At 42.0% G+C, this 14,285-nt stretch overlaps 1 protein-coding gene across 1 annotated transcript in view; it reads left to right on the top strand.

The window, feature by feature from the left end:
- Positions 1–14,285, top strand: part of cngb1a (cyclic nucleotide gated channel subunit beta 1a) — a 200,550-nt gene that overhangs the window by 25,603 nt on the left and 160,662 nt on the right. Inside the window, exons 4-6 of the mRNA XM_060924320.1 lie at positions 7,442–7,464; positions 9,068–9,167; positions 9,590–9,628. Of these exons, the coding sequence (XP_060780303.1) occupies positions 7,442–7,464; positions 9,068–9,167; positions 9,590–9,628 (162 nt within the window). The remainder of the gene's footprint in view (positions 1–7,441; positions 7,465–9,067; positions 9,168–9,589; positions 9,629–14,285) is intronic.

The following is a 14,285-nucleotide window of genomic DNA, read 5'->3' on the forward strand; positions in this document are numbered from 1 at the left end:
AAGAGAGAAGCAAGAGTCAGAATAATGAGAGTGAGTCAGAAACAACAAGGCTTGTTATGAACTGATGAAAGCAGAACAATACTTCACACTGGAGTAGTGTGAGAGAGAGGTTTATATAGGCAGGGGGACTAATTAGGATAATGAGTGACAGCTGAGTTCAATAGTCTGGAGACAGAGGGCGCTGAGAGTTTTGGGGAGTGTAGCCCATGCTGTCCATGTTTGTAGTTTGGACAGTTTCAGCAGGTTTACTGACAGGCAGGGAGTCAAATTCTAGCTAATGTTGGTTATTGACAGGATATTTTACTACGAATTAATTAATTAACCAACTACATTGTATAAAGCCAAGAGACTAAATGATGTTTTCTGAGAAAATAACATATTTGCTATAAACACTCATTAATTTACTCATTTTCTATATACCACTTATCCGTTGCGGGTTGTGGGTGAGCTGGAGCCAATCCCAGATGACACTGGGTGAGCGGCAGGGTACACCCTGTACAGGTAGCCAGTCACACTCACATTTACACCTTTGGACAATGTAGAGAAGCCAGTTAACCTAATCTGCATGTTTTTCGACTGCGGGAGGAAATCCATGTAGGCACAGGGAGCACATGCAAACTCCACACAGAAAAGCCCTAGTCGACTCGTAGGGTCGAATGCAGAACCTGATTGTTGTGAGGTGACGATGCAAACCACTGCACCACTGTGGCACCATAAATACCGAATAATAATAATAATAATAATAATAATAATTTTAGATAAAGGATACTATGATAAAAGTTACATTTCATATCATAACATGATTTTTATTTGACTACATTTAAAAATATTTTTTTTCTTTCATTTGAGTACATTTTTGACTGGATACTTCCATATTAATCTGAGTAACATTTTTGCACATTATATATACACTTTCACTTAAGTATAATTTCACAATACATTTCTCACCAATTTCGTCTCGTCTTCTTCCGCTTATCCAGGACCGGGTCGCGGAGGCAGCAGTCTAAGCATGGAAGCCCCAACTTCCCTTTCCCCAGACACCTCGGCCAGCTCCTCGGGAAGAACGCCGAGGCGTTCCCAGGCCAGCCGAGAGACATAGTCCCTCCAGCGTGTCCTGGGTCTTCCCCGGGGCCTCCTCCCGGGGGGACATGCCTGGAACACCTCCCCAGGGAGGCGTCCAGGAGGCATCCGAAAAAGATGCCCGAGCCACCTCAGCTGGTTCCTCTCGATGTGGAGGAGCAGCGGCTCTACTCCGAGCTCCTCCCGAGTGACTGTGCTTCTCACCCTATCTCTAAGGGAGCGCCCAGCCACCCTGCGAAGGAAACTCATTTCAGCCGCTTGTATCCGCGATCTTGTTCTTTCTGTCATTACCCAAAGCTCATGACCATAGGTGAGAGTCGGAACGTAGATCGACCGGTAAATTGAGAGCTTCGCCTTTTGGCTCAGCTCCTTCTTCACCACGACGGACCGGTAAAGCGACCGCATCACTGCGGAGGCTGCACCGATCCGCCTGTCGATCTCACGCTCCATCCTTCCCTCACTCGTGAACAAGATCCCGAGATACTTAAACTCCTCCACTTGAGGCAGGACTTCTCCACCAACCTGGAGAGGGCAAGCCACCCTTTTCCGGTCGAGAACCATGGCCTCGGACTTGGAGGTGCTGATTCTCATCCCAGCCGCTTCACACTCGACTGCAAACCGCCCCAGTGCATGCTGAAGGTCCTGGTTTGAAGAAGCCAACAGGACAACATCATCCGCAAAAAGCAGAGATGAAATCCTGTGGTTCCCAAACAGGATTCCTTCCGGCCCCTGGCTGCGCCTAGAAATTCTGTCCATAAAAATTATGAACAGAACCGGTGACAAAGGGCAGCCCTGACGGAGTCCAACATGCACTGGGAACAGGTCTGACTTACTGCCGGCAATGCGAACCAGACTCCTGCTCCGTTCGTACAGGGACCGGACAGCCCTTAGCAAAGAGCCCCGAACCCCATACTCCCGAAGCACCCCCCACAGAATACCACGGGGGACACGGTCGAATGCCTTCTCCAGATCCACAAAGCACATGTGGACTGGTTGGGCAAACTCCCATGAACCCTCGAGCACCCTATGAAGGGTATAGAGCTGGTCCAGTGTTCCGCGACCAGGACGAAAACCGCATTGTTCCTCCTGGATCCGAGGTTCGACTATTGGTCGAATTCTCCTCTCCAGTACCCTGGAGTAAACTTTCCCTGGGAGGCTGAGAAGTGTGATTCCCCTATAATTGGAGCACACTCTCCGGTCCCCTTTCTTAAAAAGAGGGACCACCACCCCAGTCTGCCACTCCAGAGGCACTGTCCCCGACCGCCACGCGATGTTGCAGAGGTGTGTCAACCAAGACAGCCCCACAACATCCAGAGACTTGAGATACTCAGGGCGGATCTCATCCACCCCCGGTGCCTTGCCACCGAGGAGCTTGCAAACCACCTCAGTGACTTCGGCTTGGGTAATGGACGAGTCCACCTCTGAGTCATCAGCCTCAGTCTCCTCAGTGGAAGACATGACGGTGGGATTGAGGAGATCCTCAAAGTATTCCTTCCACCGCCCGACAATGTCCCCAGTCGAGGTCAACAGCTCCCCACCCGCACTGTAAACAGTGTTGGCAGAGTACTGCTTCCCCCTCCTGAGGCGCCGGGCGGTTTGCCAGAATTTCTTCGAGGCCGACCGATAGTCCTTCTCCATGGCCTCCCCGAACTCCTCCCAGTTCCAAGTTTTTGCCTCTGCAACTGCCCGAGCTGCAGCACGCCTGGCCTGCCGATACCCGTCGGCTGCCTCAGGAGTCCCGAAGGTCAACATGGCCCGATAGGACTCCTTCTTCAGCTTGACGGCATCCCTTACTTCCGGTGTCCACCACCGGGTTCGGGGATTGCTGCCACGACAGGCACCGGAGACCTTGCGGCCACAGCTCCGAACAGCTGCGTCCACAATGGAGGTAGAGAACATGGTCCACTCAGACTCAATGTCCCCCGCCTCCCTCGGAAGCTGGGAAAAGCTCTCCCGGAGGTGGGAGTTAAAGACCTCCCCAACAGAGTGCTCGGCCAGACGTTCCCAGCAGACCCTCACCATACGTTTGGGCCTGCCAGGTCTGTCCAGCTTCCTCCTCCGCCAGCGGATCCAACTCACCACCAGGTGGTGATCAGTTGACAACTCAGCCCCTCTCTTCACCCGAGTGTCCAAGACATAGGGTCGGAGATCAGATGACACGACTACAAAGTCGATCATCGACCTCCGACCTAAGGTGTCCTGGTGCCACGTGCACTTATGGACACCCCTATGCTCGAACATGGTGTTCGTTATGGACAAACTGTGACTAGCACAGAAGTCCAATAACAAAACACCACTCGGGTTCAGATCGGGGAGGCCGTTCCTCCCAACCACGCCCCTCCAGGTGTCACTGTCATCGCCCACGTGAGCATTGAAGTCCCCCAGTAGCACAATGGAGTCCCCAGTCTGAGCACCCCTCAGTACCTCTCCCAGGGACTCCAAGAAGGCCGGATACTCTATACTGCTATTTGGCCCGTAGGCACAAACAACAGCAAGAGCCCTCTCCCCAATCCGAAGGCGCAGAGAGGCGACCCTCTCGTTCACTGGGGTAAACTCCAACACATGGCGGCTGAGCTGGGGAGCTATAAGGAAGCCCACACCAGCCCGCCGCCGCTCACCACGGGCGACTCCAGAGAAGTGGAAAGTCCAGCCCCTCTCAAGGAGCTGGGTTCCAGAGCCCAAGCTGTGCGTGGAGGTGAGCCCGACTATCTCTAGCCGGTACCTTTCAACCTCCCGCACAAGCTCAGGCTCCTTCCCCCCCAGCGAAGTGACATTCCATGTCCCAACAGCCAGCCGCTGTGTCCGGGGATCAGGTCGTCGAGGCCCCTGCCTTCGACTGCCACCCAATCCACACTGCACCAAACCCCTACTGCTACCTGTGTGGGTGGTGAACCCACAGGAGGTCGGGCCCACGTCACCTCTTCGGGCTGATCTCACCAATTTGTCAAATAATTTAGATTAAATGTCTGCTCATCAAGGGCCCCCTAATGACCAGGGCCCTTGGACACATGCCCAATAGGCCAGGTTAGTAATCCATCCCTGAGGTTACATATATAGAGGACATTACATGGTTACACAAAGCTATGAAGGTTTTTTTGGAGTGGTGAATGTATATCTCACAAGTAAGCAAAGTGAATGAGTGAAAATATTTTCAGCATGAGAAGTTGAACTTCATATCTTTGTGCCACCATGTAATGTTCTTTATATTATATGGACACATCCACAAAAAGAACACACAGAAAAAAAAAGTTTATCAAAAGCATTTTAATTTTGAACTCTTTCACCATTTTGACAACATGCATCTAGTCAGTGGGAAAACACTGGGAGTAACATCATCTGAGTGAAATATTGGAAATTATTATATCCACATTCAATGGATATGAGCAATCGTGCGCTCTGATTGGCTACTCTACTACCATCAGCTCATATACCATGAATGGAGAAAAACAAAATGGTGGAGTGTGTTGCTGTACCAACCAAAGACGAAATAAAAACTCTATTCAAAAACAAAACCCCCAAAAATATGAAAAAGCAACAAAATATGGAATGAAAGTATTTGATGGTAAGAATGTATCTTTTTATTTTAGTTTTCAAGAATTATTATTATAGCATTTTTCACAAATTGCTAATGTCATTTTTCTGGTTTGTTAAGCGAAAATGATTGTCAGACGTTTTGTATGAAATTATTTATCGCATTTGCAAAAAAAAAAGGCTCAGTTTCTCAAAATCCAGGGAATGTGGATAGAATAAAACAGTTATTCCACTCAATCTCGTCTTACATGGCTTATAGCTAACTCAGCACTACGCGCCTCGTCGGCTATCAGCTCATGTACGATTCAATTTCTTGGAATAACTTATGTCACTCAGATCTGCAATGTATTTTGCATGAAAAATGCAAGTTTTTCAACACAAGAAGATAAACTTCATATCTTCAAGCCAATGTGTGATTTTCTTTTTATTATATAGACATTCACAAACAAAAAATACCCAAATTTATCAAAACAATTCATCCATTTCCTTATGAGTAACATGCAGAGAAATATGTCACGGTTTTGGTTCTCCGTGTTCCGGCTGTAGCTCTTATGAAAAATATGAGTGGTGTATTTCCCAGTAAAACACTTGTGTCCATAATAATATAGACGTTTAACAGCATTCAAGTTAATAATCTCATCTCATCTCATCATCTCTAGCCGCTTTATCCTGTTCTACAGGGTCGCAGGCAAGCTGGAGCCTATCCCAGCTGACTACGGGCGAAAGGCGGGGTACACCCTGGACAAGTTGCCAGGTCATCACAGGGCTTCAAGTTAATAATATCTCAGTAAATGTTATTGTACATTAGAAGAATGTTCTCAGTAAGGGTGTTGTGTTTGCACAATTCAGTGTTTGCAACAAACTGTATTTTAATAGAGAACATTTTGCTGACCCGCATACAACCAGGCACACCTCAGGTCAAACACACACTGACTCAGCCTGGTTTCTGTATGCAAGTTCCCAATAAATCAAAATCATATTAAAGATATATTAACCAGAAATGCTAGCACAGCATTACATTGTACCAAACTTCCTTTGATCTTGAAATTTCAAGGGTGACAGCATCTCTGGGGTAATAGCCACTTCAGCTAGACACCAAAGAATGCTATGCTGGAGAGAGTTGTTATTCTAAAACACGGTAGCATTTATTGACAATTCTAGGGTACCTACAGTCTGTTTCATTTGCAGGTAAACCAAGAGCTACACTCTTCACCTGGTTACACACAACACACACATCTGGGGCGCATACATGAGAGAAAAAAAAGTCACACATTTTTATTTAATCCTTTCAAATCCAGATGAAAAACACTAGTCAAGTCAAGTTTATTTGTATAGCTCTTTTAACAATAAACATTGTCACAAAGTAGCTTTACAGAATTTGAACGACTTAAAACATGAGCTAATTTTATCCCTAATCTATCCCCAATGAGCAAGCCTGTGGTGACGGTGGCAAGAAAAAAACTCCCTCAGACAACATGAGGAAGAAACCAGACTCAAAAGGGAACCCATCCTCATTTGGGCAACAACAGACAACATGACTATAACATTAACAGTCCTAACATAAAGTCAGCTTTGTTGATGCTATAAACCCCCTACCGACGGAAACCCGAGCGCAAAACCGTTCACGACAACCGCAGTCCCAAAGTCAGCAAGTCAACTGCAGTCCCCAGCCACAAAAGCACCACTGCAAGAGTCCAGAGCGTCCTCCAGGCGCGACCCCCAACTGTCCACATGGGGCCGCCCTCCACAGGAGCGACGCAATGAGACTCCAACCAGATACAGGGCACCAGGATGGATCAGGCAGGTCCGAGGAGCAGAAGAGGTCAGCATCTCGATCCTAGGACCGACATGTAACTCAGAGGGACAGATTTGGGGGGAGGGAGAGAGAGAGAGAGAGAGAGAGAGAGAGAGAACACAGGTTGTTAGGTGTACCCAATGTCACCTGAATAAGTAGGAAATACCACAACTAACAAATACCACAACAAAATAGGCTGCTCTTAACAATATACCGTACAAACCTCAATTTCCTAAAATAGCTCACAGAATGATAGTAGAGAACGTTTATCAGATGTCATTTGTCGAGAGTATCTTATAAATCCGTGGACCCCTGAGAAAAGCTTATGCCATGCCAATTTTAGCAGAATCTGCCTTAAAGACCTGTTTCCACGAAACTCAGTTCTTCAAACACATGTTAAAGACAGCACTTGCATTTTTGAATGTCTTTTAAAGATCAACACTCCCAAATAGTTATGACGTACAACCCCAACTCAGAAAAAGTTGGGACAGCTATTCATTGCCATTTTATTTCCTACCAGTCTAAGATCTTTGAATATGTCCATTATAGATTTTGAAAGATCGACAGACTTGAAATGAATACAATTATGAATGAAAGGCTGAAAATTATTTTGGATGTTCATTGATTTTGCTTTTTACTTGACCTTTGAAACAAGAAACGTGTTTGCTTTTTTTTTTAAAGACAGTCAGGAGGATAGAAAGTATCATTGCATATTAAAAGCAAGCCTATGCTCAAATGATTAAAAGACAAACTGGATGTTGGTCAATGGACAACAGCTGCCATCTTTCCTAATAGGCAAACACTACTCACATTATTTTGATTGCGTAATCCCCCATTAAAAAAATTGCCATATTCTATATCCTCAAATCAGAAAAAGTTGGGATGGTATGAAAAATACAAGTTAAAAAAAAGAAAGCAGTGATTTCTAAATTTACTTTGACTTGTATTTCATTGCAGACAGTATGAACCCAAGATATTTTGTGTTTTGTCTGGTCAACTTCGTTTCACTTATTAACATCCATTTCTGTGTATCAGGTCTGCAACACATTCCAGAAAAAGTCAGGATGGGGCAATTTAGGGATAGTAATGAGACAAAATAATTTTAAAAAATATCATTTGAAACAGGTGATGTCAACAGGTGATCGTAACCATGATTTGGTACACAATCAGTATCCAGGAAAGGCAAAGGCTTTGAGGAGCAATGATGGGCTGAGCAAAGATGATTACTGCAATCATTGAGTCATTACCAGCACTAGAAATTACTTGTGTTTTCAGTATTTTTGTTACTGTACTTAAGTACCATTTTGGAACATTTATACCAAACTGAAATATTATTAAACTTGAATGCTTATACTCTTACTAAATTTCCAAAAGAAAAGAAAATATTTTTTCCTCCTTAAATTTTCATTTTCACCTTCAAACTCATTATATCTAAAACAGCAGAGCTTTTACCTTTTTTGTTTTTTCTCTTTTATTGTATTGCCTTTTTGTTGAAGTTTCCCATTCACACAGAATGAAGTGTGTCATTTGCCTCCTACATAAAATGATATATCAGCCCTTAAAATTGGCTACCAAATTTAAATATGTATGTTGAATAAAGATTAAGTGGGGGAGGATAGCTAATTAAATTGGGTAGATTATTAAGATTTGTAAACTAGCTTGTTAAATTAGCTGGATAGTAATATTTAATTTTTGTTGCTAATGTATTAATGTATTATTTAACAGTTATTCCACAAAATTGAATCGTGCATGAGCTGATAAGCCATGTACAACGAGATTGAGTGGAATAACTTTTATTCTATCCACATTCACTGGATTTTGAGAAACAGAGCATTTTTATTTTTTGCAAAATCAATAAATAAAAACTTTATACAAAATGTCTGCCAAAATCATTTCCACTTAGAATGTGAACAAACCACTGAAATAACAGTAGCAATTTGTGAAAAATGCTATAACAATAATTCTTGAAAACTAAAAAAAGGATATGTTCTTACCATCAAACACTTTTATTCCATATTTTGTTGCTTTTTTGGGGTATTTTTGGGGGTGTTGTTTTCAAGGAGAGTTTTTATGTATTCCTCAGTTGGTTCAAGCAACACACTCCAGCATTTTGTTTTCCTCTACTCACAGTAAATGAGCTGATAGCCTAGTAGTAGAGTAGCCAATCAGAGCATGCAATTGCTCATATCCAGTGAATGTGGCTAGAAAAATAAACATTAGCTAACTAACAATCCAAAATATAGGTTTGTCAGAGTTGTGGTTGGCTCTGTTGAGAAGTTAAAATATTTATTTTTTTCTTTCTCTTGAATACTTATGTTTAAATGTATATGCTTTTTTTTTTTTTTACTGTCACTCAAGTTGACTTTTGCCTCCATAATTCTACTTTTAAGTGAGTTAGATTCCGTACCTGTACTTTTACTTTACTGTTTCTCAGTACTTTGTCCACCGTTGATCATTACAGAAAACACTATGATTTTATATAAAAGCTGTAATCCTATGTAGTTAAGGCTTTACATACAGTTTTGCTTGTCTGCCACAGAACACACAAGGCTTCGCTCCTGTCTGCTGCTGCCTCATAGTGTTTACTCAGAATAGAACACCTCCCTACACACCCTGCTTTCTGACCCAGTGAGTTTACAGAGTGATTTTTTCCCCTCTCAGGACAGGCATGATAAACTGGATTGTGCAGGAGTTAGGCAAAGTGGTTCCACAACTTGATGACAAGCACAAACAACAGACAGGCTCCCAGGAGGTTACTGAGGTATGCTGACACACCTCAGTGTGGTTTCTCAGTAACAAAGATAAGGTTTTTTTTTTTTTTTGTCTTATTCATTTCAAAAGATAAAAAACAGCGGCTGATGTGGAAACAACACATTAAATATAACAATAAATGTATAAAAGAGCATGATTTGTCATTCTTTAATAAAGTAAAAATTGCATTTGCTGGCAGTTTACAGTGGTATAAGAGGAATAAAACACTTCAGGGTGTGAGGTTATTGGAATATAATCAACTCTGGATTGGGAACATTAACTCCACTTGTTGATTAGTTTCTTCTAACAGCACTGCATTTTCACACTGTCAGGAATAAAATTTCTTACAAAACTAAATGTTATATACAGTAAAATCTGTTGATACTTTTGTTGTTTTTTTGTTTGTTTGTTTTTAATGGCATTTCTGTTCAGGTTCCACAAGTGGTGCCAGAGGTAAAGGTGGAGCACACTGTAAGTAGGACACTCAAGACACTTAACCTGCTACAAGCTAAAATCTCACAATGCACTGCTCCTGGAGGTCCACTGCAAAAAAGAAATTGCATACTTCTAAAACAAATCCTTAATTTATATTTACATGTAAATGCAAATATAACTTAAATCTAAATCCTAAATGTAAATATTAGCAGCACTCGCAGAGCCCCATACTGAAGAAAATATTTAAATATTTGACCTGATTTTTGATGGCTTGACCATACAACGTCCATACACATGCATGAACATGTACCACCACAGGGAACCCAACTGTAAGTTCAAGGCAACGTATCTCAAACACTTGACCACCTGACAATGAAATTTGAATATTTACATAAGCTAGATGAGTTTTTAAATCACGTGCTTATTTTTAATTTGCTTTTTTAAAAATGTGGGATTTACTAACATATTTTAAATAAAATAATCACAATTTCATATAAAACTAGTTAAAACAGTTATTCGTCCACAAGTTTGTTGGACAGTTGACAGTTTCTGTCATATAAGAGCAACAGATGCATGTAATCACAGGAAGAGTTTTATTGAAAACATGCTAGTAAATATCCATAATGGAGACAAAGGCAGAATCAAAAAACAGGCAGTGATCAAGTGAGGCAGGATATCAGAGGTAATACAATACTCACAGTCCAAAAACAAACAGGATCAAAACCAGAAAAGCCACACAAGGCTTTCGCAAAGTTTGTGTGTTACTGAGAGTCCTTATATGTATGTGTTGTGATTACACTCTAATCAGGAATAGGTGCATGATAATTAGTCCTAATGGCGTGTGCATGCTTTGCAGTCTGGCTGCGCACCGAGCTCCAGCGCACGCAGCCGTGAAAGATGTAACCAGACAACTGTTTCCATATCAAGTTTTATATTCGATGGTAACTAGTAATGATGTCAAGTGAAAGCACTGGTTCACTGTTGTCCACCAGGCACCCAGCAGAGTCACACCATAATAAATGTTGTGGTGTTGTTTCTGGTGCATGGCATGTGGTGTCAAAGAAAGGAAGAAATATGTACCGGGTATTCATAACAGCGATGCGTATCTCATTATTGCTATCAGTATCACAAGAGAACGCAGCAATTTATTGACATAAAATACACTACATTACACAATTTGATGGTTCATATGCTATAATATTCTTATTCTGTTCAGGTTGATTTTGAGCCCTTGCAAATATTTTGCTCATACAAGTCATGAGGGGCTCCGCTTTTAGGCACTGCCTAAATATGTAGTACTGTGCAAAAGTCTGAGGCACATGTAAAGAAATGCTGTAGATGAAAAATGGTTTAAAAATAACGAAATGAAATGTTTCAATAGTTTAAAAAAAACAAACAAACAGCAGTAAGCCATAATAAATGAAACCCAGTCAATATTTGGTGTGAGATGACCCTTTGCTTTAAAAAAAAAAAAAAAAAAATAGTAGTCTTGGGTACAATGAGAGCAGTTTTATAAGGAAATGAGCTGGTAGGTTTTACTGAGCATCTTGCAGAACCAGCCACAGTTCTTCTGGATACTTTGTCACACTTGTTTCTTAACTTTGCAGCAAAACCCAGTAGCCTTCATTACTTTTTCTTTTTTAATCTGAAAAGCACTCTCTTATGTAACATGCTGCTCAGACACAAACTTTTTTTTCCCTGTAATCAGGGGCGCCGCTAGAAATCTTGGGCCCTATGGAAGATTACAATTTAGGGCCCCCCGTAAAATTTTCAAGTGCAAGCAACTGAATTTGAAGTCTGTTTTTGGCTGGCACTTCTACTTTGCTATCCACGTGATCAGCTGCCGAGCAAGTTTAGGTGATACAATTATTTGGTATATGAACATTTTAAATGCAGAACTGTCAGAATTAGACTGAATAGACTGTTGCCAGTTTAACAGCATCAATTCTTGCACTCCAGCAAGTGTCAGACAAGCTGTGGAGAGAGCAGCCGGTAGTTTCTTTGTATATGGCCCATCGTTCTGGACTGGCACTTACAAATTTGTAAAGACAATTGATGAAGCCAAAAAAAGCTGACACTTCCTCACTTGATCCTGCAGCGTGTACCCCAGCAAGATTTAACACATGAACATTTTGACTGGGGCGGCACGGTGGTGTAGTGGTTAGCGCTGTCGCCTCACAGCAAGAAGGTCCTGGGTTCGAGCCCCGGGGCCGGCGAGGGCCTTTCTGTGTGGAGTTTGCATGTTCTCTCCGCGTGGGTTTCCTCCGGGTGCTCCGGTTTCCCCCACAGTCCAAAGACATGCAGGTCAGGTTAACTGGTGACTCTAAATTGACCGTAGGTGTGAATGTGAGTGTGAATGGTTGTCTGTGTCTATATGTCAGCCCTGTGATGACCTGGCGACTTGTCCAGGGTGTACCCCGCCTTTCGCCCGTAGTCAGCTGGGATAGGCTCCAGCTTGCCTGCGACCCTGTAGAAGGATAAAGCGGCTAGAGATAATGAGATGAGATGAGACATTTTGACTGAATGAACTCCATACTAAGTTACCTAAGAATAGTTGCTCATAAAAAAAAAAAATGTCTTTTCATTTTAATGTAAGTCTTAATAGCCTAATGCTGCTTACTGTAGCCTAGCAATTAAAATAGTTTTTAACCCTAAATCCTTTATTCATGGATTGTATTGCTCACCACCTCCTCCTAGGATTTGGGTTGAGGGCTGGGGTCCTATTCCTGAGGCTGAGGCCATGTACACACGTAGCCGGGTATTTTTAAAACTGAACATTTTCCCCCCCTCCGTTTATAAAAATGTTTTATCCACACCACCTCGTCTTCGAAAAAAATCCCTTCCACACATAACCGAACATCTGCGTTTTTAATCACATTCATAAGCATTCCAAACCTGTAGATGGCATTATTTCCCCAAATCCTACCCCCTAATCACATCAGAATAGCCCTCTGTTGGTGTCACTTCTGCCTAAACATAAAACATCCTGATCCAAAAGCGGCGTCAACGATTTCGGAGAGGAACATGCCTACGTGGAGTGGTTAAGATGGGGTAAATCACCGACCGCAATGTTGTCCGTCACCTGTGCTCTTGGAGCAGTAGTTGGGCTTCTAAAATTAAACATGTAAATAGCACCTGCACAATAATTAACGCTTTCAAGGCACTACTTCGATCCATTACTCTTTGTCCATGCTTAATCTGGCTTCTGCAGTAAACAAAGGTCGCACGTTTGACGTCAGGGCAGATTTGTTGTCATTTTTTTGCTGCAGATTGTGACGTTCTAAAACGCAAAACTCCGGTTATCTCTGTCTACACGAAAAGGCATACACGGAGTTTTCAAAAATCTTCACTTTGCCCGGAGTTTTTTTAAATATTCATTTTTGATGTGTTTTCATGTGGATGACAGGCCAAAACGTAGAAAAATATCTTCGATTTAGCAGATACCCGGCTACGTGTGGACGGGGTCTGAATCTGTGGATGTTGAGGGCACCTCATTAGTTTTGAAACCAGTTATTAGCACCAGTATCATGTAGGCTAGCCTAATATTTTACCTCACGTATTAGCCCAGTAGCCTAGTTTACTGTACAAGTTTAGCTAGTTCTGTGCAGAACTTCTACATTACATTCATCAGATCTTCCATGGCAATAAACGTGAAGTATTTAAATAAAATGACACTGCACTGCTTATTGAAAAGTGTTGTCTTGATATTCCAACTCGGTTAAAATGAAATCTGCTAGTCTACCATTAGCTAACATGCTGTAATGGCATCGAGTGTCGGTGAATAATAGGCTAGCTTTCTCTGGGAAAAACTGAGTCACCAATTGTCGACCCTTTTTCTCCCTTTCAGCTTTCTGCTGCTTCTCCTTCCGTTTTTGATATCCGGACTTCATAATTTATCTGACTACCATCACACCTGCTCCTGCTTAGCAACTTCTAGAATGTTCACCTCTGTTGCACACGAAGAGAAACTGCCAGCTGCTGTGAGCTGCGCTAATAGCGGCGCTGTGCACACACGGAGATACACAGTTCACTGTCCCCGCCCACAATCAGACTGTACCATTACTAAAAAGGGAGGAGGGGTGAAATGACAATATCATAAATAATTCAAGAAAAATGTGATAGCAAATCATAACCATGTATAATTTGCATATATTAACAGATGAAATATTTTATTTCAAAAACTTAAACAAGGCAATACTATTAAAATAATATTAATATCCCTCACAGGCCCCCCTGTCAGTGCCAGGCCCTTAGAATCGTCCTAACTTCCCCCCCCTAGCGGCGCCCCTGCCTGTAATATTTAATTTAGTGCTAGAAAACAAACGTTTGGAACTCTAAATTTTTTTTTGTACTGACTTGATAATGTAGAAGACATAAAATAGAAATCCATAACAAAGTTTGTCTGAAAAAAAAAATAGGGTGCCTAATGCTTTTACACAGTACTGTATATATAATATATCTGTAACTAAGTCTGCAAACTCCTACATTTAACATTTACATTTATCTATCATATTTTCATTTAACATTTACATTTATCTATCATATTTTCATTTAACATTTTGGTTTAAGTAATATGTGATTTTTTTTTATCATGTTTAAACGTGTTATTTTACATAAATAACTATGTGCATCAGAATGACCTCACGTTTAAAAAAATCAGACAAAAGAGTACCAACTTTTTATATTTGGTACT

This window comes from Neoarius graeffei, chromosome 6 (assembly GCF_027579695.1).
Source record: "Neoarius graeffei isolate fNeoGra1 chromosome 6, fNeoGra1.pri, whole genome shotgun sequence".
NCBI lineage: Eukaryota > Metazoa > Chordata > Actinopteri > Siluriformes > Ariidae > Neoarius > Neoarius graeffei.